Source organism: Macrotis lagotis, chromosome 7, assembly GCF_037893015.1.
Source record: "Macrotis lagotis isolate mMagLag1 chromosome 7, bilby.v1.9.chrom.fasta, whole genome shotgun sequence".
Lineage (NCBI taxonomy): Eukaryota > Metazoa > Chordata > Mammalia > Peramelemorphia > Peramelidae > Macrotis > Macrotis lagotis.
In genome coordinates this window covers 205,191,887-205,218,673 of record NC_133664.1, presented here as the reverse complement: position 1 = coordinate 205,218,673, position 26,787 = coordinate 205,191,887, and the positions used below count along the sequence as shown (strand labels likewise).

The 26,787-nt window shown below is 36.6% G+C and overlaps 1 protein-coding gene and 1 pseudogene across 1 annotated transcript in view; one reads left to right on the top strand and one right to left on the bottom strand.

Moving 5' to 3' along the window:
• Window positions 1-26,787, bottom strand: part of LOC141493357 (low-density lipoprotein receptor-related protein 6-like) — a 108,136-nt gene that overhangs the window by 65,282 nt on the left and 16,067 nt on the right. Inside the window, exon 2 of the mRNA XM_074194576.1 lies at window positions 24,312-24,705. Coding sequence (XP_074050677.1) covers window positions 24,312-24,705 — 394 coding nt within the window. The remainder of the gene's footprint in view (window positions 1-24,311; window positions 24,706-26,787) is intronic.
• On the top strand, window positions 20,225-21,260 carry LOC141493574 (putative E3 ubiquitin-protein ligase TRIML1 pseudogene; annotated as a pseudogene).

Below are 26,787 nucleotides of genomic sequence, written 5' to 3'. Positions count from 1 at the left end.
TATACGTGACTAGCAAGATATAGCAAGAAGAGCTAGAAAGAGAAATTCCATTCAAAGTAACCTCAGACAATATAAAATACCTAGAAGTCTACTGGCCAAGGCAGACTCAGAAACTTTTTGAAAACCATTACAAAACACTTCTCACACAAATAAAATCAGATTTAAATAACTGTGCAAACACCAACTGCTCATGGATAGGTAGAGCTAATATAATAAAAATGACAATTCTACCAAAACTAAATTACCTGTTTAGTGCCCCACCAATCAATATTCTAAAAAAAATTACTTTAATGAGTTAGAAAAAGTTGCAAGTAAATTCATATGGAGAAATAAAAAGTCAAAAATTTCAAGAAATTCAATGAAAAAAGTGCAAAAGAAGGTGGCTTAGCCTTACCAAATCTAAAATTATATTATAAAGCATCAGTCATCAAAACTGTCTGGTATTGGCTAAAAAACTGAGTGGTGGACCAGTGGAACAGACAGGTGGAATAGCAGGAAACAATTATAGTAATCTTCTGTTTGATAAACCCCAAAGAGTCCAGCTATTGCAATAAAAACTCTCTCTTCAATAGAAATCATTGGGAAAATTCAAAGTTAGTATGGAAGAAACTTAGATTAGACCAACACTTCACACCCTATACCAAGATGAGATCCAAATGGATACAGGATTTAGACATAAAAAACAATACTATAAGCAAACTAGAAGATCAAGGACTAGCCTACCTGTCAGATCTCTGTGGAAAGGGACCTATTACATAGAGTGAAAGAAGAAAGGTGGTGAGAATTGCTTGTACCTTACTCTCAATGGGTTTGGTTTAAAGAGGGAACAATATTTACACTCAACTGACTTTAGAAATTTATCTTATCCTCCAAGGAATTAGAGTAGAAAGGAAAAGAAAAGGGAGGGGGACTAACAGAAAGGAGAAGAGACTGAGGGAGACAGAAGCAAAACATTGATGAGATAAGGAGGGATAATATAAAAGGAAAGAGAAAAGTAAAACTGAGTAGGAAGATTGGACAGATGAGTAATACAGAGTTAGTAATTTTAACTAACGTGAATGCTAAGAACTCTCCTATAAAATGGAAGCAGACAGTAGAATGGCTTAAAAACCAGACTCCCCCAATATGTTGTTTATAAGAAACATATCTGAAGCAGAGAGATACACACAGAAATAAAGATATACGGCTGGGGTAGAATATATTACACTTCAGCTTAAATAAAAAACTGCATGGGTAGCAATCCTGATCTCAGCAAAGCAAAAGGAAAAACAGATCTAAAAGAAACAGGGAAGGAAAGTACATCTTGCTAAATGGTACCAAATACAGTAAAGTAATATCAATACTAAACATATATGCACCAAGTTGGATAGAATCCAAATTCTTAAAGGAAAAGCTAAATGAGTTACAGGAAGACATAAAAAGCAAAACTATACTAATGGGGGAATCTCAACCCATTCCTCTCAGAATCAGATAAATCTCATCACACAACAAACATGAAGCCAAGGAGGCAAATAGAATTTTTTAAGTTAGATATGGTAGCTCTCTGGAGAAAACTGAATAGGGATAAAAAGGAATATACCTTTTTCTCAGCAGAACGTGGCACCTACACAAAAAAACGATAATGCATTAGGGTATAAAAACATTACAATAAACACAGACTAGCAGAAATAATAAATGTATCTTTCTCAAATCATGATGCAATAAAAATTATGTTAATAATACGTGGAAAGATAGACTAAAATTAATTGGAAACTAAAAAACCTAATTTTAAAGAATGAAGGGATCAAACAACAAATTAAAGAAATAATAATTTCAAGGGGTGGCTAGGTGGCACAGTGGATAGAACACTGGCTCTAGAGGCAAGAGGACCTGAGTTCAAATTCAGCCTCAGACACTTACTAATTACCTAGTCTGTGACCTTGGGCAAGTCACTTAACCCCACTGCCTTGTAAAAACAAAAAAAAGCTAGAAAATTAAAAATTCTTATTTTAATACCAAATTAGAAATTCTGAAAAAATCAAAGGAGAGATTAATAAAATTGAAAGTAAGCAAACAACTGAACTGATAAATAAAATTAAGGCAGTTTTATTAAAAACTACATAAAATAGATAAACCTTTGCTTAATTAAGATTTTTTTTTAAAAAGGAAGAAAACCGAATTAGCAATATCAAATATGAAAAGAATGAATTTACCATCAATGAGGAGAAAATTAAAATAATTCAGTTATTTTATACAACTATGCTAATAAATCTAAATATTTGCAAAAATATAATTTGCCCAGATTAACAGTAGATGAAATAAAGTACTTAAATAACCACATTTCAGAAAAAAAGGCTTCAATGAAGTCCTTAAGAAAAAACCTCCAGGGCCAGATGGATTTACAAGTGAATTCTACAAAACATTTAAAAAATAATTCATTTTAATTCTATATAAACTATTTGAAAAAAATAGAATGAGGAGTCCTGTCAAATGCCTTCTATGACACCAATATGGTGCTGATACCTAAACCAGGAGGAGCCAAAAATTATAGACAAGCTTTCCTAATAAATATTGATGCAAAAATTTAAAATAAACTATTAGCAAAGATTACAGCAATTTATCATTAGGATAATACACTCTGATCAAGTAGGATTTATACCAGCAATGGAGGCTGGCTTCAATATTAGGAAAAATATTAGGAAAACAATTGTCATAATTGACATCAATAACAATCAACAGAAATCATGATTAATTCAACAGATGCCGAAAAAGCTTCTGATCAAAAAATGGCACCCATTTCTATTAAAAACACTAGAGAGGGGTGGCTAGGTGGTGCAGTGGATAAAGCACCGGCCCTGGAGTCAGGAGTACCTGGGTTCAAATCGCTGTGTGGCCTTGGGCAAGCCACTTAACCCCATTTGCCTTGCAACCCCCCCCCCCCAAAAAACAAACAAATAAAAACACTAGAGAGTATAGGAATAAATGAAGCTTTCCTTAGATGGTAAGCATTATATATAATGGGGATAAGCTAGAAGCATTCTCAATAAGATCAGAAGTGAAAGGATGACTGACCATTACCATCACTATTATTCAATATTATATTAGAAATGTTAGCTTTCACAGTGAGAAGAAAAAGAAATGGAAGGAATTAGAACAGATAATGAGAAAATTCTCACTCTCTGCAGATGATAATTAGAGAATAAAAGAAAATCACCTAAAAAGCCACCTGAAACAATTAACAACTTTAGTAAAGTTGCAGAATATTAAACCCACATAAATCATCAACATTTCTGTTACCAAAAAAGTCCAGTAGCAAGAGATAGAAAAAGAAATTCCAGTTACAGTAAGTATAGAAAAGATAAAATACCTGGAACTCTACCTGTCAAGAGCAATCCAAAAACTATATAAACACAATTACAAAACATTTTTCACACAAATAAAATCAGATCTAAATAATTGGAAAAATATCAACTGCTCATGGGTAGGCCATATATAAAAATGACAATTCTACCTAAATTAAGTTACTACTTTCAATGCCATATCAATCATACCACCAAAAAATTATTTTTTAAGAGTTAGATAAAATAGCAATAAAATTCATCTGGAAGAACAAAAAGACAAGAATATCATGGAAACTGATGAAAAAATTGCAAAAGGAAGATGAGCTAGCAGTACCAGACCTAAAATTATATTATAAAGGAGCAGTCATCAAAACTGTTTGGTACTGGCTAAGAAACAGAGTGCTGGATCAGTGCAGGTAAAAAAGAAATAGTAGTGATAAATGCAAAGATTCCAGCTTCTGGGCTAAGAACTCACTTAAATGTTCTAAATGAACACTAATTAGAAAAATTCAAATTAAAACAACTCTGACATGCTACCTCACACCTACCAGATTGGTTAAAATGACAAAAAAAGGAAAATGATCAATATTGGAGGTGTTACAGGAAAACTGGAATATGAATACACTGTTGGTGGAATTATGAATCACTGCATCCATTCTAGACAAAAATTTGGAACTGTGCCCAAAGGGCAATATAACTGTACATACCCTTTGATTCAGCAAAGAGATCATAAAAAAGGGGGAAAGGTCCACATGTACAAAAATATTTTATAGTAGCTCTTTTTGTAGGAAATGGAGAATGGCTGAACTGTGGCATATGAATGTGATGATATAGTAATTAATTTTTAAGAAATCATAAGCAGGTGAACTTCAGACAACCCTTGAAAGGCTTACATGAACTGAGGTTACCAGCAACACTGTGTGATGATCAATGACAAATTGGATTTAGCTCTTCTCAACTGTACAATGATCAAAGACAATTCTAAAAGACTTGTGATAGAAAATAACCTCCACATCCAGAGAAAATACAATGGAGTCTGAATATAGATCAAACACAGTATTTTCACTTTTTAACAACTGTCTTATGTTTTGTTTTCCCTGTCATGGACTTTTTGTTTTGATTCTTCTTTTACAATATTAATAATATGGATATGTGTTTAACACAGTTATATATGTATAACCTACAATAGATTATCTGCTGTCAAAGGGAGAAGGGGAGGGAATGGAAAGGTAAGAAAAATCTTATAAAAAAAAATCGTAGTTGGGGCGGCTAGGTGGCGTAGTAGATAAAGCACCGGCCTTGGAGTCAGGAGTACCTGGGTTCAAATCCGGTCTCAGACACTTAATAATTACCTAGCTGTGTGGCCTTGGGCAAGCCACTTAACCCTGTTTGCCTTGCAAAAACCTAAAAAAAAAAAATCTATGTCAAAAACTATCTTTACATGAAATTGGAAAAAATAAATAGAATTAATACTAAAAACCAATAACAGTTACTTAAAAATTTGAATTGTTCAAGTGAAAGTTAATGTTTTCATGAGATATCAAGAAACAATAAAACAAAAAAACAGAAGAAGGAAAAAAACAGAAAAAAATGCCAACTATCTTATCAGAACAACAACTGACCTGGAAAATAGATCAAGGAAGCATACCTTAAGAATTATTACTTTACCTCAAAGTCATGATCAAAAAAAAAAGAAAAAAAAGCCTGAATATCCTATTTCAAAGAAAACCGTTGGGGTAAGGGGAGAAAGAGGTTTGGGCTGGAGCAGAATGCTTAAAAGCAGAAACTATTAGGAACTGATACAAAGTGAAATGTGATGAACCAGGAGATCACTGTGCACAGTAACAATAATATTTTAACAATGATCAACTATGAAAGGATTGGCTATTCTGATCAATACAATGATCCAAGACATTCCATAGGACCAATGATGAAAAACATGCTACTCGTATTCGGAAAGAGAAGATGATCTGAGTGAAAACAAGTTTAATTTCTCACTTTCTTTAGTTTTCTTGTTTTTTTTTTTAAAAAGGATAATACGGAAATATTTTGCATGATTTCATATATATATAACTAATATACTGTTTGCCACTGGAAGGTGAGGGAAGGAGGGTGAGAATTTGGAACTCGAAATTAAAAAGTCAAAAATATTATTTTTTAAAATAAAATATCAAGCAACATAAAGCTTACAATATCATATCCTACTACCCTAAAGGTTCACTATTTTCACTGGTGGCTTCCTCATCCACTATATCTGGGTCCAGGTTCCTGTCATCCTTCATTTTCTACGTGAAGTCCTCTTCAGCTTTCTGGCTGTGTGAATACTTACTTCCAATTCTGTGTCCCCCCCAAAGGAGCTGTCCTGAGCCCTTTCTCTTTCCCTCTCTGCATTATCTCCCTTAGTGATATAATGGATTTTATTATCACTATGTAGATGACTCTCATATCTATTCAACCCTAAACTCAACTGCCTAGTGGGCAAAACAAATTTAGCATATCCCAAATATTATACTCTACACCAAATCATCTCCTCTACTCAATTTTCTCATTATTGACAAAAATACCACTTCTTTCCTGTCATTCAGGTTCACAATCTCACCAACATCCTACACTCCTCACTCTCAATAACTGTATCCAATCTGTTGTCAAATCTTATTTCAACTTTCACAACATTTCTTTTATATTATCTATTTCTTTCTATTTACACAACTGCTATCCTAGCATACTTGGTTGGTCTTTCTGTCTAAAATCTCTCTCTACTACAGACCACTGTGCTGCCAAAGTGTTCTTCCTACAGCACTGGGGTGATCATGTCACCTTCCACCTCAATGGAAAAAAAAAATCTGTTAATTCCATGATCAATATAAAATCTTCTGTCTGATTATAAAATCCCTCACAACCTGACCTTTTCCTCTCTTTCTAGTCTTCTCACATTCTACACCCCTCCACTTACTCTAGGAACCAGCCACACTGGCTTTCTCACTATTCCTCAGAGTCATGCCTATTCACTCTTAAAATAATCATAACTAATATTTAACATAGTGTCTTCTATGTTAACTGTGATAAGCACTTTTACAAATAACACCTCATGTGCTCTTTGCAGCAACTCTGGGAGGCAAGTTTTAATTTCTCCACATTTTATAGTTAGGAAACGAAGAAAAACAAAGGTTATGTGACTTGCTCAGGGTCACCTAGATAATAAGTGACAGAGCTACCTTAGAACTACAGCCTTCCTGGTTCCAGGCCCAGGTTCTATCAAATGTCTGAAACCTGGCTTTCCTCAATGCTCAAAATAAATAAAATCTTTAATAAAAAAAAAAAAAGAATTCAAATGCTATTTTTGCAAAAAGGTTTTTCTCAACCTCTCCAAGAACTGTAAACACCTTTCCTTTCAGATTACCTCCCCTCAAAGTTCATATTTTTTTATTTACACAGTTACAGTGACTTTTAGGAATTAAGACAAGCTTCATTCAAGTTCTAATTAGACCCCACTCAGATATTGACAATAGGCTGCTTAGGCAGAATGGGGAAGGGCTTTGAGTCTGTACAGTATAAGAACTCAAGAAAATAGCCTGAAATATGTTAAGCCTGAGGAAAAAATGAAGGAAGTCATGAAAAATATTATGATTACTTCCATTATGGAGAAGAATATTGACACCTGAATTATTATTATTGTCATTAAACAGAATGAGAAGCCATTGATAAAAAGTGCAAATAGGCAAATGTAAGCTGAATATAAGGAAAAAGCTAATCATTAAATTATAATTCATGAGATTAAAAAGAACAGGTAAGAACCCTCTTTGTATACATTCTGTAGATATATTATCCCTTATTTCACAGACTAGGGCTAGGTTATCTAGTGCAGTATTATCAAAGTGAAACAAAAAGGGATAAGGGGTGTCACTAAATCATATATAAGGATCCCTACTAGAAAATCACATGTTAACATTGCCTATACTCTACTGTATTTTTCTTTATTTTTGTCAATTATTTCTTAACTATATTTTCATTCTGGCTTCCCTAAGTATTGCCACTGCTTTGACAGCTCCTAAGCTAGTCAAACCTACTCATCACAGATGAGGGACCTGGTCCAGAGAATTAAAAACTACTTTGTCAAAGTCACTCTTACTAGTAGTTAACAGAGTTAAAACTTGAACCTGAGTTTGCACTGGAGTAATCTAATGTCACATGAGACTTGCTGGCAGCTATTTCAAACTGTCAAGTACACGTGAAATTAACTAAAACCTGTTTTTTTCTATGAAAGGTTATCAGTATTTTCTCTCTCCTCAAATTATCTGGCATGTGTTTATCTATTTATATGTTGTATTCACTCCTAGTGGAAAGCAAACTCCTTGGAGGCAGACTTTTTTTTTTTAACTCTTGTCTGTTGCCAGCACCTAGGTACAATATTTAATAACTCAGTCAGTCAATAAACATCTATTAATCACCTACTTTACACCAGGCACTGAAAACAAGACAGACAATACAACTTCTTATTCTCAAATTCACAGTCTATCAAGGGAGATAAAATACAAACAAAATAAATACAGGTTAAACTTGAAATAACAGAGGAAAGGCACCCAGAATTAAGAGGAATTGTAAAAGGTTTCCTGAAGGTAGGATTTTAGCCGGGGTTAAAGGAATCCAAGAGGTGATGATGAGATAGGGCATTCTGAGCACAGGGGTACAGCCAATGAAAATGTCTATAGTGGGAAGATGAATTTTCTTGCCTGAGGAATGGCAATTCTTTTTGGATTGAATTGAATTATTTAAATGCATGCATAATACTAAATATCAATTAGAGGTTAGTGAAAATAAAGATGTAATTCCATTCAAGTTTAGAGATCCCCTGAAATCTATTCACAGACCCATTTTACCAGAAAAAAGAATCATTGAACCCCAAATTTAAAGCTTCTATTTAGTCTCTCCCCTTCTTAATAAAAATTTTATGTTCTTCTCAGAGAGACTACTAAGAAAATCATTTTTAAAAAAGTTTTGTATCTACAGTCATTGGCTGAGGGAAAAGCACCTTTATAATTTATAACATATCTCACATAAAAATTAAAACATCTCAAGATTTTTAAATGAGAAGAGTATGGAGAGGGGCACCCACTTATTTAATAGGCAACATTCTGTTGTGACCTGGTTCAATATGCTCCAGTGAAATCTAGATCCAGATTATCCAGCCAACTAAAAAAGATTCTGTCAGCAGGCATTAGTTCATGTACTACTCTCAAATACATTACCCTATTTAATTCTTACAACATAAAAGTCTCAGATACTGAGACTAAAAGTGGTTTAAACAACTTAATAAATTTTTGTTTAAATGAACTCATTATTTTTACCCACTTAAGAATCCTGTGTGGACAATTGTATAAAAAAATAAAATTGAGAAAGAGGGAAGCACATTTCCAAGAGTCATAAGAGAGTTGAAGAGGACATTTTTGGTTGAATGATCAGACTGTAGTTTAATAGAATGAATAAAAAGGAAGTGGAAGCACCAATTGTTGATGCTTCTTGAAGAAATTGACTATGAAAGGAAGGAGAGATAGAGGATGCTAGCTAACTCACTTCATAGGTTCTGTTGGCCCCTAAAAACAAATTCCATTGTATCAAGAGTCAGTGGGTGTAGTATACTAATATCCAGGAGGGGAAAAGATTTACATTTGGGAGGTCTTAGTATAACTGTTAAGTCAAAAAGATGGGGGGGGGGGGGGGAGTTGGGAGGAGTCATCCCTCCTGACATGTCCTTTTGGACACATGTTCTAGTAAACTACATATACCAAACAAAAAGAATTAGGGAGGAAAGGAGTGGAGATTCTATTAAGATATCACAAATTTTGGAGGCAGCTAGATGGCACAGTGGATAAAGCACCGGCCCTGGAGTCAGGAGTACCTGGGTTCAAATCCAGTCTCAGACACTTAATAATTACCTAGCTGTGTGGCCTTGGGCAAGCCACTTAACCCCATTGTCTTGCAAAAAAAAAAAAATCACAAATTTCAACCCAAAAAAGGTTGATCTGCAACTTATCTACATAAAATATTGCTTGAAATTTGTGAGCAATTAGCTGACAAAGCTAGGTAGCATAGTGAATAGACTACTTAGAGTAAAAAAGATCTGAGTTCATGTCCTAACAGGTTATGTGACCTTGGGCAAGTCCCTTATTCTGTATCAATAACAATTTTCTCAGTTGTAAAATGAGGCATTTGGAGACTAGGGTCTATGGCCTTCCTTTCAACTCTAAATCTATGATTATATAATCTTGTAACTCAGAAATATTTATAATGGCATCTGTCTAAAGAAAAATGGTGAGGAGCAACAAAGACAGCTTCCAAAAATAAAACTTCATTTACCTGGGCAGAGTAGATAAAAACAATTAAAAAAACGGAAACTGATTTTTCTTTTGCTTGTTAAAATCTGTAACAGGATATGTTTTCATCAAAAATAGAAATTTATTTTAAGAGCTGAAAGAAACCTTAAAAGTAAAATCTAATTCAATACTCTCTTATTGTTCAGATGAAGAAAATTAGAGGCTTAAATATATGAAGTGACTTGTCATACTTATTTTGAAGAAAAAGAAGAATAACAATTATTTAAAGATATTTTCAATGCCAATAGTTAGGACACTCAGATATAATAAAAATAATATTACCTACACTACCTTATGGATTTAGTGTTATCCTAATCAAACTGGCAAGGAGATACTTTGTGGAGACAAAATAATGAAAACGTTCTTAAGGGAAATGATGAAAAAGCAAAATAGGAATGAAGGGGAAAACAGCATTTCCAGATCTCAATTCATATTATGGAAATCTCTGTCTCAAAAATTCTTCTCACAAAGGCTTTGGATACCATCATAAATTTAAGAAGGGAATAGAATTCTTAAGATAATTAGCTATCATGGCTGAGAAAGTACTTGAGGCCTGAGAATTTCTTTCTTAAGGAGATATGGACAGTCAACTGCCACTCGAGAACTAGTTTGTAAGAGACCATTAGCTGTTATCTTTGTAAGAATTTGGAGAGAGATTTGAGAACCTAACTTTACTTTTATTTTGTGGTGAAGATATCCTAAAAAAAAAATGAGCTTAACTGGTAAAATTGTTGCTATGCTATGTTTCCCATGTTTTGAAAAAGCAAGCATTTATATTGATACAAGGATGCACACAAATATACACACATCTCTCAATACAAGTGCTTACTCACTGTTAACATTACATTTATACACACATATACATACAATATATATTTGTATTGTTATTGTTATTAAATTATAGAACCAGTAATATTGATGCTTGTCTAAGTCCTTAAGACTGGTGTTTGATAGTGAGAGACTTGACTCCACTGCAATCGCTAATATCCTATCTAAGTGAAAGCTAAAAAAAAAAATTTGATTAAAGGGGCGGAGCCAAGATGGCGACATGAAGGGATCGATTCTTAGGAGCTCGCTGATAAAAACTCATAAACTAAGGACTCTAACTAAACTTACGAGAGACAGAACCCACAAAGGGACCCAGCAAGGCAGTTCTCCTACTCAAGGTAACCTGGAAAAGAGCAGAAAGGCTCTGCTCCCCGGGGCGGAGAGGCGGCCCGCCAGAGGGGGGCACGACAGAGCCGAAGAACCTCAGCCTCCCGGAGGCAGCCCCAGGGCGCTGGAGTCTCAGCTCACAGGAGCGGGGGAGTCTCCTGAGCTGCACTCCGGGGAGCACCAGGCACAAAGTGGGGGAACAGTGGGGAACCTCTGCCAGAGCAAGCACATGGAGTATAGCCCTCAGGGCACACAACCAACAGCTTGGTCTTTCAGCAGCCTAGACCCCCGAAACAGAAGCAGGCGGAGTCAGTAGGCAGGAGCCCCCAGGGCATGAGCACATTGAGCTGAGGGGGGGGGGGGGGAAGAGACTGCAGAGCTCTGTCCTCTGCCTCTGGAACAGGACTCTGGGGCTCTAAGCACATTCAGATCCTGATCAGTCTAGACCCTCCCACAGAACAGCAGGGCCCCCCCCCCACCTCAGCCCCGTGGCAGAGGGGGGCGCTTATGGTCATTCACAGACCAGGAGGGAAGACAGATCCTCACACACTGAGACCCTTGTGGGAGTGTCCCAAAAGCTCAGGAAGCACCCCCCAAAAAACAGGCTTAGGCTGGGAAAATGAACAAAGAAACAAGAGGAAGACCATTGAGAAATATTTTGCAAATGAGCCCAAAAAGGATCAAAATACTCAGTCTGAAGATGAGGAAGCACAAGCTCCTGCATCTAAAGACTCCAAGAAAAACAGAAACTGGGCTCAGGCTATGATAGAGCTCAAAAAAGACTTTGAAAATCAAATGAGGGAGTTGGAAGAAAAATTGGGAAAAGAAAGGAGAGAGATGCAGGAAAACATGAAAATGAAGTCAGCAGCTTAGTCAAGGAAATCTAAAAAAAAATACTGAAGAAAATAGCATGCTAAAAAACAGCTTAGGTCAAATGGATAAAACAGTTCAAAAAGTTAATGAGAAGAATGCTTTAAAAAGCAAAATTGGCCAGATGGAAAAAGAGATAAGAAAACTCTCTGAGGAGAACAAATCCTTCAGACAAAGAATAGAATTCAGGGAGATTGATGAATTGACCAGAAATCAGAAATCAATACTTCAAAACCAAAAAAATGAAAAATTAGAAGAAAATGTGAAATATCTCATTGAAAAAACAATTGATATGGAAAACAGACTTAGGAAAGATAATTTAAAAATTATTGGAATACCTGAAAGTCATGATCAGGAAAAGAGCCTTGACATCATTTTCAAAGAATTACTACAGGAGAACTGCCCTGATATTCTAGAAGCAGAGGGCAAAATACAAATGGAGAGAATCCACCGATCCCCCCAAGAAAGAGATCCCAAAAAACCAACCCCCAGGAATATTAGAGCCAAGTTCCAGAACTCCCAAGTCAAAGAGAAAATATTACAAGCAGCCAGAAGAACACAGTTCAAATATCGTGGAGCTGCAGTCAGGATCACACAGGACTTAGCAGCAGCTACATTGGAAACTCGTAGGGCTTGGAATATAATATACCGGAAGGCAAAAGAGCTTAGAATGCAGCCAAGATGAACTACCCAGCAAGGCTGAATGTCCTCTTCCAGGGAAAAAGATAGACTTTCAATGAACCACGGGAATTTCAAAGGTTCCTTTTGGAATGGCCAGAGCTGAACAGAAGGTTTGATCTTCAGACTCAGGTGAAGCATGGAGATTGGAGGAGAGGGGGGAAATATGAGGGACTTAATGAGGATGAACTGCATGTATAGAAAAATGATACTGATAATATTCATATGAACCATCTCAGTTAATAGAGCAGGTAGAGGGAGCTTTTATAGTTGAAGCACAGGAGAAAGCTGAATTCAAAGATAAAATATGGTGTAAAAATGGAGTCAATAGGAAAAAAAGGGAAATGGAATGGGAGAAAGAAAAAGGAGAGGGGGAATAGTCCAAGATGTTTCACATAATAAGATTTTTTTTATTACAATGAGCTATTGCAATGATATGGAAGGGGGGAGGCAAGGGGGAATGAGGGAACCTTTGCTCTCATCAGAGATGGCTAGGAGAGGAAACAGCAAATATACTCAAATGGGGTATAGACAACTAGAGTAAGAAGGAGGGGGGAGCAAGGGGAAGGGGTGGGGATGTGAATAAAGGAGGAGAGGATGGACCATGGTGGGACAGTGGTCAGATATAACACATTTTCTTTTTTACTTCTTGCAAGGGGCTGGGATTGGATGGCCTGCCCAGGACCATAGGGCCAGGTGGATTCTGGGCCTAAGGGGTGGTATGGGGGCTCAGGGTTTCTTGGCCCCAGGACCAGGGATCTGTCTGCTGCGCCACTCAGCGACCCTACAGCAGAGTCAGAGTGAAAGGAGAGAGAAAATATAGTACATGGTACTGGAGAAATAAGAAAGGAGGGAGTTGCGATCAGCAATGGCAACGTTGGAAAAATATGGAAGTAACTTTTGTGATGGACTTATCATAAAGAATGTGATCCACTCACAACAGAGTTGATGGTGTTGGAACAAAGACTGAAGCACATTTTTTGTTATCATTTGGGTGAGGGTGCAGGGCAAGTGGGGCTGGGTGGCTTGCCTGGGGCCACATAGCAGGGTGATCTTTGGGTGTCTGGGGCCGGATTTGGACCCAGGTGCTCCTGGCTCAAGGGCCAATGCTCTGTCTGCCACCCAGCCACCCCTACTATTATTACTATTTTATTTTATTTTAATTTGGGTCTTTTTTTCCCCCTTCTTTTTGGTTTTTGCAGGGCAGTGGGGATCGGGTGGCTTGCATGTCACATGGCTGGGTGATTTTGGGTTTACGAGGCTGGATATGTACTCGGGTGCTCGTGGCTCCAGGGCTGGTGCTTCGTCCATTGCGCCAGCTGGCCATACCTACAATTATTACTATTATTTTTTTTAATTTTAATTTTTTTCTCTCCCCTTTACTTTTTTCGCCCAAGCAAATCTATCTATATTCATGGGGGGGAGGGGTATTTTGTTTACTTGTAAACAAGTATATTTTATTAATGTAAAAAAATGTGTACAAAATGAGAATAAAAAATAAATTAAAAAAGGGGGGGGCAGCTAGGTGGCATAGTGGATAAGGCACCAGCCTTGGAGTCAGGAGTACCTGGGTTCAAATCCGGGCTCAGACACTTAATTACCTAGCCGTGTGGCCTTGGGCAAGCCACTTAACCCCATTTGCCTTGCAAAAACCTTAAAAAAAAAAGTTGATTCTCAGTAGGTTCCAGAGATCCAGTGATGGCAAAAGTACAAAGACAGTCCACAGGAGGGTCCTCCAGGCCCTGAAAACAGCAAGATCTTTAATATTCAATAGTTCTTTAATATTCAATAGCAATATCAAGAAATCAAGGAGACAGAGACCAGGCAGTGATGTGCCAAAGTCCTCCAGGACATCTAAAGATAGTGTAATCTCTGATAATCAATTGGATTTCATGAGTATAACAGCAGAAGTCAAAATTAAATCCAAGAGAGTCTCAGAATAAGCAGCAGCTATGTGGCTCTGACCCTGAAATATGTTCTTATATTCAAACCACAGACTAGTTTGAAGCCTGCAGCTAATTAACAAAGGAAAGCCTACAATTCTATTACTCTGAACCTGAAGAGCCTAGTTGATGAGTTGATGGTTGCAGAAACCAGCAGCATTCTACTAGATTGCAAAACAGAGGCAAGTGTTTAGGTGTGATCAAAATTTGTAACTTTTAGGATATGAAGAGGCAGGGGTTTTTTTTTCTGTTTTTTTTTTTTAAGGTTTTTGCAAGGCAAATGGGGTTAAGTGGCTTGCCCAAAGGCCACACGGCTAGGCAATTATTAAGTGTCTGAGACGGATTTGAACCCAGCTACTACTGACCTTCAAGGCGGGTGCTTTATCCACTACGCCACCTAGCCGCCACTGAAGAGGCAGTTTTTAGATGAAGAAATTAAAGCTGTCTATAGTTATGTGAAAAAAATTATCTAAATCATTATTGATTAAAGAAAAATTAAAACATCTCACATCTATCAGACATCTCACATCTATCAGATTGACTAAAATGACAAAAAGGAAAATAATCAATGTTAGAGGGGATATGGGAAAACTGGGATTGTTGGGAGAGTTGTAAACTGAAGTAACCATTCTGGAGAGCAATTTGGAATTATGCTCAAAGGGCAATAAAACTGCATATCTTTTGATCCAGCAAAACCACTAACAGGTCTGTATCCCAAAAAGATCATAAAAATGGGAAAAGATCCACATGTACAAAAATATTTACAGCAAATTCTTTTTGTAGTGGCAAAGAACTGAAAATTGAGGAAATGTCTTTCAACTGGAGAATGGCTGTACAAGTTATGATATATGAATGTAATAGAATACTATTGTTCTGTAAGAAATCATGAGCAGCCAGACTCAGAAAAGTCTGTAAAGACTTTCATGAACTGATGCTTAGTAAAGTAAGCAAACCAAAAGGGCACATTAACAGCAATATTGTGTGATGATCAACTATGATGGACTTGCTCCTCTCAGCAGTTCAGTGATTGAGGATAATTCCAAAAGGCTTGTGATGCCATCCACATCCAGAGAAAAAACTATGGACTCTATGGGGCGGCTAGGTGGCGCAGTGGATAAAGCACCAGCCCTGGAATCAGGAGTACCTGGGTTCAAATCTGGTCTCAGACACTTAATAATTACCTAGCCGTGTGGCCTTGGGCAAGCCACTTAACCCCATTTGCCTTGCAAAAACCTAAAAAACAAAAAACAAACAAAAAACTATGGACTCTGAATCTAGACCAAAACATACTATTTTCACTTTTTAAAAACTTGTCTTGTGGTTTTTTCCTTTTTCTCAAGTTTTTTCTTCTTCTTTCACGAATATACATGTATAAGTTATATCAGATTACTCACTGTCAAGGGGAGGATGGAGGAAAAGCAAGGAGGAAGAAAAATATGGCAGTCAAAATCTTACCAAAAGTAAGTATTGAAAACTATCTTTACGTGCATTTGGAAAAAAAAATAAAGAAAAATTACATAAAAATATAATTTGGGAACAGGTAACAAAACAAATTAAATAGAACAAAACATAACAGATTAAAAAAATTTTGCAACTTTCAGACCAAGAGGGAAGCAATCAAACTTCTTTTTGAATGAGCCAACCTTGGGCACACTGAAAGCTTACTCCAGCCTAAGCAGCTCCTGAAACCTTGGTATCACAAAGGTTGTAATACTCAAAAAAAGCAGCAGGACCCAAGAAAAAAAATAGGACCAAGCAAAGCCCAAACATTCCTTCCAGAATTGGAAAAACTCTGGCCTTGACACAAAGTACCAGTTTGAAAAGCAAGGATGAAAAGGGGGTAAACAATCTCAAGAGCTATTACCACTCAAAGGATGCCCATGATACAAACTCAAAAGAAGAAAAAGACCCTAAAACATTTACAACAAGTAGAGCCTCAAATAAAAAAGAAAACTTGATCACAAATCATAAGCAAAAATTTCTGGAAGCTATGATGCAAGAGGAAAGAAATGGAAAAGAAATAAGAGCTTTACCTATACTAAACTGCTTTTGGAGCGGGGTAAAGGGGAGAGAAGGGAGAAAAATGTGAAATTTAAAACCTTGCAAAAAAAAATGATTGTTGAAAACTACTGTTGCATGTAACTGGAAAATAAATAAAAACCAAAAAAATTAAGAAAGAAATGAGAGCTATAGAAGACTCAGAAGGAAAAATAAGAGCTTAGTATAAAATAATAAAATTTTAACCTTGTAACAAGACTCTTTGAAAATTAAGCACAAGTTAATGCCTTTATGAAACAAGTAATAGCAAAAAAAAGTTACAAGACTGAAAAATAAGAAAGATATAAGGTCTCTCATATAAAATACTAATCTTGAAAAGAAAAGGAGAGGTAATAGAAGAATCATTGGATTGTTTGAAAGTCATGACCAAAAAAAAAAAACACCTATCATATTTCAAGAAATCATAGAAGAAAACTGCTCAGATCTGTCAGAACTAGAAGGCAAAGTGGAAACAGAAAGATTCCTACCAGTCATCTCCTTAAAGAAAATCCAAAATAAAAACTCTAGGATATATTATAGACAAAATCCAAAATTTCTGGATTAAAGAAAAAATAATGCAAACAAAAATGCTACAGTCAGATCACACAAAAACTTAGCAGCCACTACTATTTAGAAGAAAAGAACTTCAACTATCACATTCCAAGCAGCAAAAAGAAAAAATTTACAACCAAGAATAACTTACTTAGGAATAATCTTGGGAGGAATGGAGGACAGGACATTTAATGAATGAAGTCTTTCCAAACTTTCCTAATGAAAAGACCAGAAGTTATGTAGAAATTCTGAAATACAAACATAGGAGTCAAGAGAAACAAAAATATAAATAGAATTAAGCCAACACAAGAGATTTAATACAAATGTACACTCAGAACTCTAATATCATAGAAGGAATGAAATAAGGCTAGGGATGACCTGGGAGTAATTTCTGCTTTATTTTGTTTATCTTAGAAGAAAAGGGATTGAGAGAAACAGGAATGGGGGGTGGTGGAATATCTTACATAATTGGGGTCCATAAACAGGGAAAAAGTAGTGGGAAAAACATACAACATTTGAACCTCACTTTCTTCTGAAATAGGGATAGAATACAACAGAGTTGGATTCAGAACATTTCAACTGCCAGAGAAAGAGGAGAAAACAAGGATAAAAGGGAAGGTTAGGTTGAGGACAGAATTTAGTCATAAACTAAACGAACTCTAAGAGGCGGCTAGGTGGCGCAGCAAATAAAGCACTGCAGAGTACCTAGGTTCAAATCCGGTCTCAGACACTTAATAATTACCTGTGTGGCCTTGGGCAAGCCACTTAACCCCATTTGCCTTGCAAAAACCTAAACAAAAAAAAAACAGGCCAGATCAACAATGGGGGGGGGGGGGGGGGAGCGTTAAAAGTAAAAAGACAGAGATCTAGTTCTTTCTCCCAGGCCAAAGATGTACTTTAAAGTGAGGAAAGCTTGCAAGGTGTAATTTGATTCCAGTTTTAAAGGAAGCCAAAAGGCAGGGGATTCCAGGATGAGATAGTCTGTGAAAAGACAGTAAGGAAAAACATGAAGTACAGAGCTGTATCTCAGAGTATGTGGAAAGAAGTAACTATAAGAAGACTGAAAAGGAAGAAAAAAGCCAGGTTATGAACAAGATTGAGCCAAAGAGATTTTATATTTGATCTTGGAAGTTAAAAGGGAACCACTACAATTTATAGAGAAGAAGTGGATGACAAGATCAGAAAATCAGGAAAATCACTTTGGCAGCTGGGAGTGGAGGATGGGCCATATTAAGAAGAGACTTGACAAAGACTAACTAAAAGGTTATTATAGTAATCTGGGTGTGAGATGCACCCAGAGTAGTTGCATAGAGAAGAGAACTTATTTGAGAGATGTTGGTAAGGTAAAAATAAACAGAACTTGGCAATAAACTGGACACATAGAGTATGTAAGCCTGGGTGAAAATAACAGGCTAGAATTTAAGGAGGGAAGGTTTGGGGTAAAAGACAATGTGATCTGTTTTAGGATTGAGTTTGAGATGCCTGAGTCCAGTTGATGATCCAAGACTGAACATTAGAAGACAAGTTAGGGCTAGATAAACTCTTCTATCTGGCATTTAAAGTTCTTCAAAACCTGTCCCCCCATTTTATCACTCCAGTCATATCACTCCCTTGGCATGCAATCTATGGTCCAATCAAACTGATGTTCACATAAGACTAACCAAGCACCAGCTCCTACATGTAAATATTCTGCAATACATCCTTCTCAAAAATAATACTATATTTATGGCTAGATTCCAATGAGTGAAAATAATGAATTCTCTAACTGGTTAAATCATTCAAATGTCCACTACATATTTTCCATTGGGTAGAAATTAATTATCAAATCTTAAATAATTTGTAACTTCAAACAGTACAAATTCAAATACACAATACCACTTCAGGGAACTCATTATTTACAATTGAGACCTCACTGTACTTTGCATTTACTTTGCATACAATTGTCACTTTTCATGTTTTCTCCATAGATAGAATGTAAGTTCTATTACTATTTTTAATTTTGTCTTCATAACTTACATGTCTTCATATCTAGCACAGTTCCTGACACAAAGTAGATGCTTTGGAAGTAATTATTAATTCAATAACTGACTGAAGGTAGTTTTTCATACTATCAGTGGTTCCAAACTGTTCTTCACAAGAAATTTGTACTTTAAAACTTCTCCCAACTACAATAGTCTCACCCAAACAAAAAGGACTATACTCTAAATGTTCTTGGCCTCCTTAAACATTTTCCCAAAAAACATTCCAATGCAATAGAAAAATTGTGTAGATTATATAACTTACTCATTTCCCTGCCCCACTATTATTTAAATGTGCTAAATAACTTCAATTCATCTGAAAGTAACTATGGAATGACCACTGGTCCAATACAATAATAAAAATGAGGAAATTTAGACAATTTCACAGATCTAAGCTTATTGGGTCTTTTCCTTTGATATCTTTGTAAACCTTGACTACCATAAAATTCTCTAGTACATGAAAACTAATAAAGAGAACAAGTAACCAGAATTCATTTATTCACTTCTAGATCTAAACCCAGGAAGAATAAATAGCCTCAGGTTCATCTTTTCTTTCTCCCTTCTATCCTCAGAAGATTTAGCAAGACTGGCAACTAAATGGCTCAATTTTTAAAAGTTTACCAGGAAGTATTTCAGGACCTACACCTATACATAGAGTCCAAAGAAAAAAATTATCTTTCAAATTTCATGATGCACTATAAAACTTTATAAAATTCCTGCATTCGTGACAACCAGAACTCAAAAGGAAAAAAAATCAACAAGTAATTATTAATGGCATACTATTTTCTAGATGCAAAGGATATAAATTCAAAAATGGCAATTTATTTCTATGTATGTTGGCAACTAATTTTTAAAAAATTCAACAGCATTTGTTCCTTTGATTTTGATTGTATTATATTGTATGACCCTATCATAATCAAGTAGTTATTAATGGTTACTAATACAGAGAGAGAAGTCTTGCAGAGAAACTGAATGTATTCTGGAATAGAAGCAATAGGCTACAAACAAAAAAACCAGACTTCCCTGTCTGAACTAATTGAATTGAACTAGTTTTTTCTTGGAGGTTCTGTGACCTGTTCAACATGATCATATCTTCCACCTTCATAGATTGAAGTCTCTACATAATCTGGCCAGAGGAGATGGAGTACATCAGAAACCTGACCACCTGTGACAAATAGAAGAAAAAGTACAACTTGTTTTGTGTAGCTCACCATAGTATAGTCACTGGCAACTATCTGCCAGTCTTGGAACTCAGGGAACATCAAGGCTTGCCCTTGGAAATGACTACTCAGAATTACCCGGACAAGTCCCAAGAGATTTTAAATGATTTATGGGAAAAAATTAATGCGACTGAAATTGTACTAGCTAAGGAGAAAGAGAAGTATGCATGGCATAAGGCAAATGTACAGACTATGAAACAGGACACTGTATCAAAATACAACAGAATGTACCTATTCTTGAGGAAGGAGAACAGCAGCACCTTATAAGACTGGATAAGAAAGAAAAAAAAACTTGGAAAAATTAAAGAAGATTGAGTTAAAACTGTCTCAACAAATACAACAACTACAAAGGATGGCCGTACAATTTGGATTAGATTTTAAAAAGTTAAGATTTTAAAACAATGCTGGATGTGAAAGACCTGTTGAATAAAAGTGATGTACAGCTACTTCAATATCCACAAGATGATTTCCCCAAATGGACAATGTGTGGCATTACTGGACTGAGAGAAATGATGATGAACTTCCAGAGAGATATAACACTGGATCCTGAAACAGCCAATCCCTATCTCATTGTGTCTTCCGATCTGAAGAGTGTGAAACGCATGTGTCCCCCAAGATGTCCCTGATAACTCAGAGAGATTTAACTATTCTGTCACAGTGTTGCATGCTCAAAGATTCACATCAGGTATACACTACTGGGAAGTGGAGGTGGCAGGCATGACTGAATGAGAAGTGGGGATCTGTAAGGATTCCATTACCAGGAAGGGGAAGCCCTCTTTGTTACCTGGAGAAATAATTGCCCTGAAAACCTTCAAACTCAAGAGATAACTTCTGCCTTGAAATCTTACACATTGGGGGTACCTTTCACGTGGAAAAACCTATAGAAAAGATTGGCATTTTCCTTGATTACGAAAATAAACATGTATCATTTTACAATGTTATAGATGGACTGCTTATCTATAGTGTGTCAATTATTGCCTTCCAAGGACCTCTTCGGTCTTTCTACTCTTCTTGCTTTTAAAATGAAGATAACACCTCCAGATCTCTTGTTATTTCCCCATGTGTATCCATTTATAGGTCTATGACTAACAAATAGCTCAGAGTAATGATAACATTTGTTCAAGAGAGTTAATTACAGGTAACTGAAAAGAAGTGGTGCAATGATTTTTTTTTCATGAATTGAAATTGTATGCTGAACTGATCCATAAAGAACTTGAAGCTTAAATGTCAAAATAGATCTTATCTTTTCCATTTTATTCACATTAGTAAGTATCCAGGGGCTGAGGTTGAATTTGACCTTAGATCCTCCTGACTCCTGAGCCAGTGCTCTAAGGCATCACTTACCTGCCCCCAAAATATTTATAACCTATTCAAAGTCCAATTGCTTCAACCTCATATGGTACTGGGGACTTCTTCTTCAGTGAGTGAAATCAGTCCCACCTTCCCCAAGTGATTTATTTCTACGTTATCTCGAAGTATCTTGGGTTATCGGGTAAAGTACTGGTCCCTTTGCTGAGTTCCACTTCATGACCTTATCAGAAGTTAAGTCTGTAAAAGTTTTGTTAGTGATGAAAAGGAATTCTCTAATCAACTTAGTTTTTATTTGGAACACTTAATATTTTGATAAATTAATATATTTCATTTTTTTACGACTCTGGGCAATTTTTTACAACATTCCATTCTGAGGAAGGGGTTTTGACTAAAGATATCCTATGCACAAAAATATTAGAAGCCTTGCTGTGGAGATCGGGATGATTCATTGACTAGGGTTACATACCCACTCTCTTCTCCCCCCTTTCCCCCAGTTGAATTGACTTGGACTCTTAGGAGGATGGATGCTTGTCAGGAGACATTCAACTTTGCTGTCTTAGAAAAAAGGGTGAAGTCCTTGAGGTCTTTTTTATATTTTTCCATTTGAGAACTGACAGAACCTCCCTCTGAGACCCTAGATTCCTCCTGGGATGAAGCATACTTTTGGGGGGAGTATGTGACTAAAAAAATCTTCAAATTGGTCCACTGGAAAAAAATCTTTAAAGCAAGTTGTACTATGTAGGTGTGAAATCAGTATTTTATATACTAAGATGCACCATGTGATCAGCTGCTATATCTAATAAACCTATGTTAGTCATTTGGGGAAAAAAAGTGACCTGAGATCTCGGTGTTATAATTGTTTTTCCTAAGGAAATATATGTCTGAATTATGATGAAATTAGGAACCAATAAAAAAACATCATTTGGCATACAAAATAATATTTAAAAATTGATGGGTTGGAAAACATTAAATGAGGGAAGGTCATTCATTTCTAAAGAAGAGGAGGTGGTATTTGAATTGGACTTTAAAGAAACTAGGAAAAAAATATATAAATAAATAAGAAAGTTAGAGGCTCTAAAAGTGAAGACAAGGAAAAGAGCATATAGAGATTATGAGATAATGAATCTTTCAGTCTTTTTTTTTACTTGAAAGGTGATTGATAAGAATTAAGCCAGAGTATTGAAGGGTAAGAGGCAGAAAGAAAAGGATGGGGGAAAATAAGGCTGACATGTTACCACTCCTTCCCTAAGGAGATAACTCAGAAAAACCACATGGTGGACATGAAGTAGAGAGAGTAGAAAGCAATTTTGAATATAGAGTTTTTTTGTTTTTCAGTGATATGACTCTTCATGGCTCCATTTTTGGTGTTTTCTTGACAAAGATATTAAGGTTGGTTTGACATTTTCTTCTCTGGTTCATTTTATAGAAGGGAAAACTGAGGAAAGGAGGTTAAGTGACTTGCCCAGGTTAGGGAAGCTAGTTTCACTCAGGTCTTCCTGACTCTAGACTCAGCACTATTCATTGTCACCTCACTAACCCAATTTAACTCAGGTCTAATTCTCAATCCAGATCTCCATAAATAACTGCCTTTCCTGCTAATTTTTTAAAGAATTTACACTGGAGTGTCTCTATTCACTCTCCTAAATCATTCCTATATCTTCTGAAATCTGACTTCCAACACCATCATTCCACTTAAATTTCCCCTCTCCAAAATTATCTGATATTTAAAAGTAAAATCTACTATCCCTTTGCTCAATCCTCCTCCTTCTTAAACCTATTATACTGTCCCCTTATGGATACATTCTAAATTTTTATGATACTGTTCACTCCTGCTTCTCCCACTTGTTTCACCACTCTCTCTCAACATCCTTTTCGGGATTTTCCACCATGCCAAGCCCATTAACCTTGAGTGTTTCCCAAGGTTCTGTCCTTGGTCATCTTCTTTTCATGCTATATTATTTTAAATGATGATCTCAATGACTCATTGGGCTTTGACAGATGGAACTTCTGATCTCCTAAGCTCCTGGTAGCAATTCCCTTTCAGATATTTGTGTTGCTTTTTTTTATTTGGCAAGGCAATGGGTTTAAGTGATTTGCCCAAGGTGACACAGCCAGGTAATTTTTAAGTGTATGAGACTGAATCTGAACTCGGGTCCTCCTGACTCCAGGGCCAGTGCTGTATTCACTGTGCACAACCTAGATGTCCCTCCTTTTCAGATATTTGAATTGGAAGTTCTGTAGAGATCTTAAATGTGACATATACTTTTGGCAATTCACTCAAGTATTGCAGGTGTTAAAGGAGTACATCTTGGTATTTCCCTGTAGTTCCTTGTCTGTGGAAGGTGCTCCAAAATAAATTGATAGAATAAATGCTTCTAAAAAAACAAAAACAAAAACAAAACCCAGTAGAATGTCATATATCAGCACAACTAGGTGACACAATGAATAGAGAGCTGGGCCTAAAACAGGAAGGCCTAAATTCAAATGAAATTCAAATAAATTCTCAGGTTGTGACCTTGGACAAGTCACTTAACCCTTAGTTCCCTCATCAGTAAAATGAGCAAAAGAAATGGCAAATCATTTCAGTATCATTGTCAAGAAAATCCCAAATGGGGTTAATGAAGAGTCAGATACAACTGAAAAATAATAATGTGTAAAACATCAAGACTCATGAAGCACTTTATAAATATGTATAATATAAACAATCCCATTATTCAACATTAAGGTAGCACTTTTGTTACTAACTGGAGGCTACTAATCAAAGGTTACTGAGTTATTAAAATTAAATCTTTCTTAAAGGGATACAATGAGTTTGTAAATAAATGGAAAAACTTACCCATTTACAGGATCTAAGGCAATAGCTCTTGGCTGATCCAACTCTTGCCAAAATAAAACTTTTCTTAAAGTTCCATCTAAATTGGAAACTTCAATCCGATTAGTTTCTGAATCTGTCCAGTATAATTTTTCTCCTAACCAATCACAGGCCAGCCCATCAGGGGATAATAATCCAGAAACAACTACATTCTGTACACTCTCGGTTTTGTTAAATTCTGTTCGTTTAATGGCTTCTTCGCTTACATCACTCCAGTATATCAAGCCATGGTCAAAAACGAAGTCCACTGCAGCTGCATCCTCCAAACCTCCAACCACAATTGTAGCATTCTCTTTGCCATTGGTAGCATCCACCAGTCGTAAATCCCGTCTATTTGCATAAAGTAACAAAGGGGCCCCTTTAAAAGAAAAAAAAACAAATAAAAAATATATTAATTGGACAGAAGGTTTTCAGACTTAGAGTTCAAATATTTTTATGTTTTATTCACCATAACAAGTTCATATCACTAAGAACCCACTAATAAAAATTGAAATGCCAATATAAAAGTTTGCCTAAAAGGTAAACCAGTGGAAACTTCATTCTATCTGCAACAACTAAACTACTAAACAGTGGTTATTTAGCTATTTGCATAAATACTTCCAGTCATAGAAAACTCACTATCAAGGCAAAGCATTACATTATGTGTGGAGTTTGGAAAAAGGAAGAGGCACTGAGGTAAATGTTAGGGAAAACACATCTGAGATGTTTGCTGTTAAATTTCTTCTACAAGGTGACACTTTTTTCCCCCATTTCTATTTACTTCATGGGGTCTACTAAAAGTAAACAGTCAAAGTTGCTAAATGTTTATTGGACTGAAGTAATTTATGTTGGGCTTTATTCACCTATCTCAAAGTTGTGGTAAGCAAGGACCTAAAGACTGGGATAGAGAGAATAATTAGGGGGCATCAACCTCATAGATAAGACTAACACTATGTTGCAATAATTTCTTTAAACTCTCATCCCTACTACTGAAAAGATTTAAATAAGAGGCAAAGTCAAATCACAAACCTTTACTTTTAAAATGAAGGGCAGGTCAGGGAGGGGAGGAAGAGACCCCCCCCCCCAATACCCAAGGAGAGGCCTTTGGGTAGGAAATGAGCTAGCTGGGGCAGCAAGGATGCTGTCCAGGGTAAAGAAAATGGTAAGTTCATCAGATACTGCTATTCTGAATGGCCACAAATCCCCATCCAAAGACAGTCTGTCTGGTGGCCAAGGTTTGGGTCTGATGAACAGTGAACCAAAAGGTACCTTTAAATAAAGAGGAGGTGGAATATGCAGCATGCTGGATAATTGGGGATGCCAAATTATTTCTAAGCAAGTTAGAAAAAGATAAAAAAAAAAAACCATAGGTGGGATCCTCTGGCTGCTCCTAGAGAAGAGGCTAACAGCGGGGCCCAAGAGGAAAGGGAAAGTCTGGAGAGGAGAAAAAGAAATGCTTTCGAAATTAAAGAAGCCATTAGATCCAATGCTGTGTGAGTTTGAATGTTCCCACGGGAGTGTGTGCATTCTATGTCTTGTCTTGTGTAAGTGTCTCTTTTAGAGTCTGAGGACCCAGCTCAAGTTTTAAAAGAGGGTTAGCTGGGAGTTGGGCCCAGGAGTTTCAGAAGGTGGGGGGAGAAGGAAGTAGTGTGCAGCAGCCCCCACGTAGAAATCAGCCCTTCCCTCACTAAGCCCCAGTCATAGCTGTACTAGGTGTATAGAATTAAGGGAAGGAAGCGGGACTCTTAAAGAGAAAAAGCTGTACTTTGGGGAGAGGTTTGGCAGAATTTAAGAGAAGGGAAGGATTGAGAAGTTTTCTAGGGGGGAAGATTTTTTTATCCTTACCAGTGTCTGGGAAAGATTCCATGCTTTCTACCTGGATTTTGGGAACTTTGTAAAGTGGCTTACAAATGATTCTAAGAGGAGAAGGAAGTGGTTGTGCAGCAGCCCCCATGTGGAAATCAGCCCCTCCCTCACCCGGTGGTACTGCGACAGAGAGGGGAGGGGGATTCTTTTTTTTTTTTAGGTTTTTGCAAGGCAAAAGGGGCTAAGTGGCTTGCCCAAGGTCACACAGCTAGGTAATTATTAAGTGTCTGTGACTGGATTTGAACCCAGGTACTCCTGACTCCAGAGCCGGTGCTTTATCCACTACGCCACCTAGCCACCCCCTACACCACGCCACCTAGCCACTCCAGAGGGGGATTCTTAAAGGAAAAAAAAAGTTGTACTTTGGGGAAAGATAGAGAAGTTCTAGGAGGAAAGATTTTTTTTTTTAACCCTTACGAATGTCTGGGAAGGACTCCATGCTTTCTCCCTGGGTTGGGGGAAGGGTTGGTGGGTTGGACACATGGTGGTCTTGATCCCATCGCCATCGTGTTAAGACCTGAACCCTAGACTGAGTCTACATAAGTGCCCCACCCACTCGTGAAAGGGAGGGGGGGAGAGACTGGAGAGTTCAAGT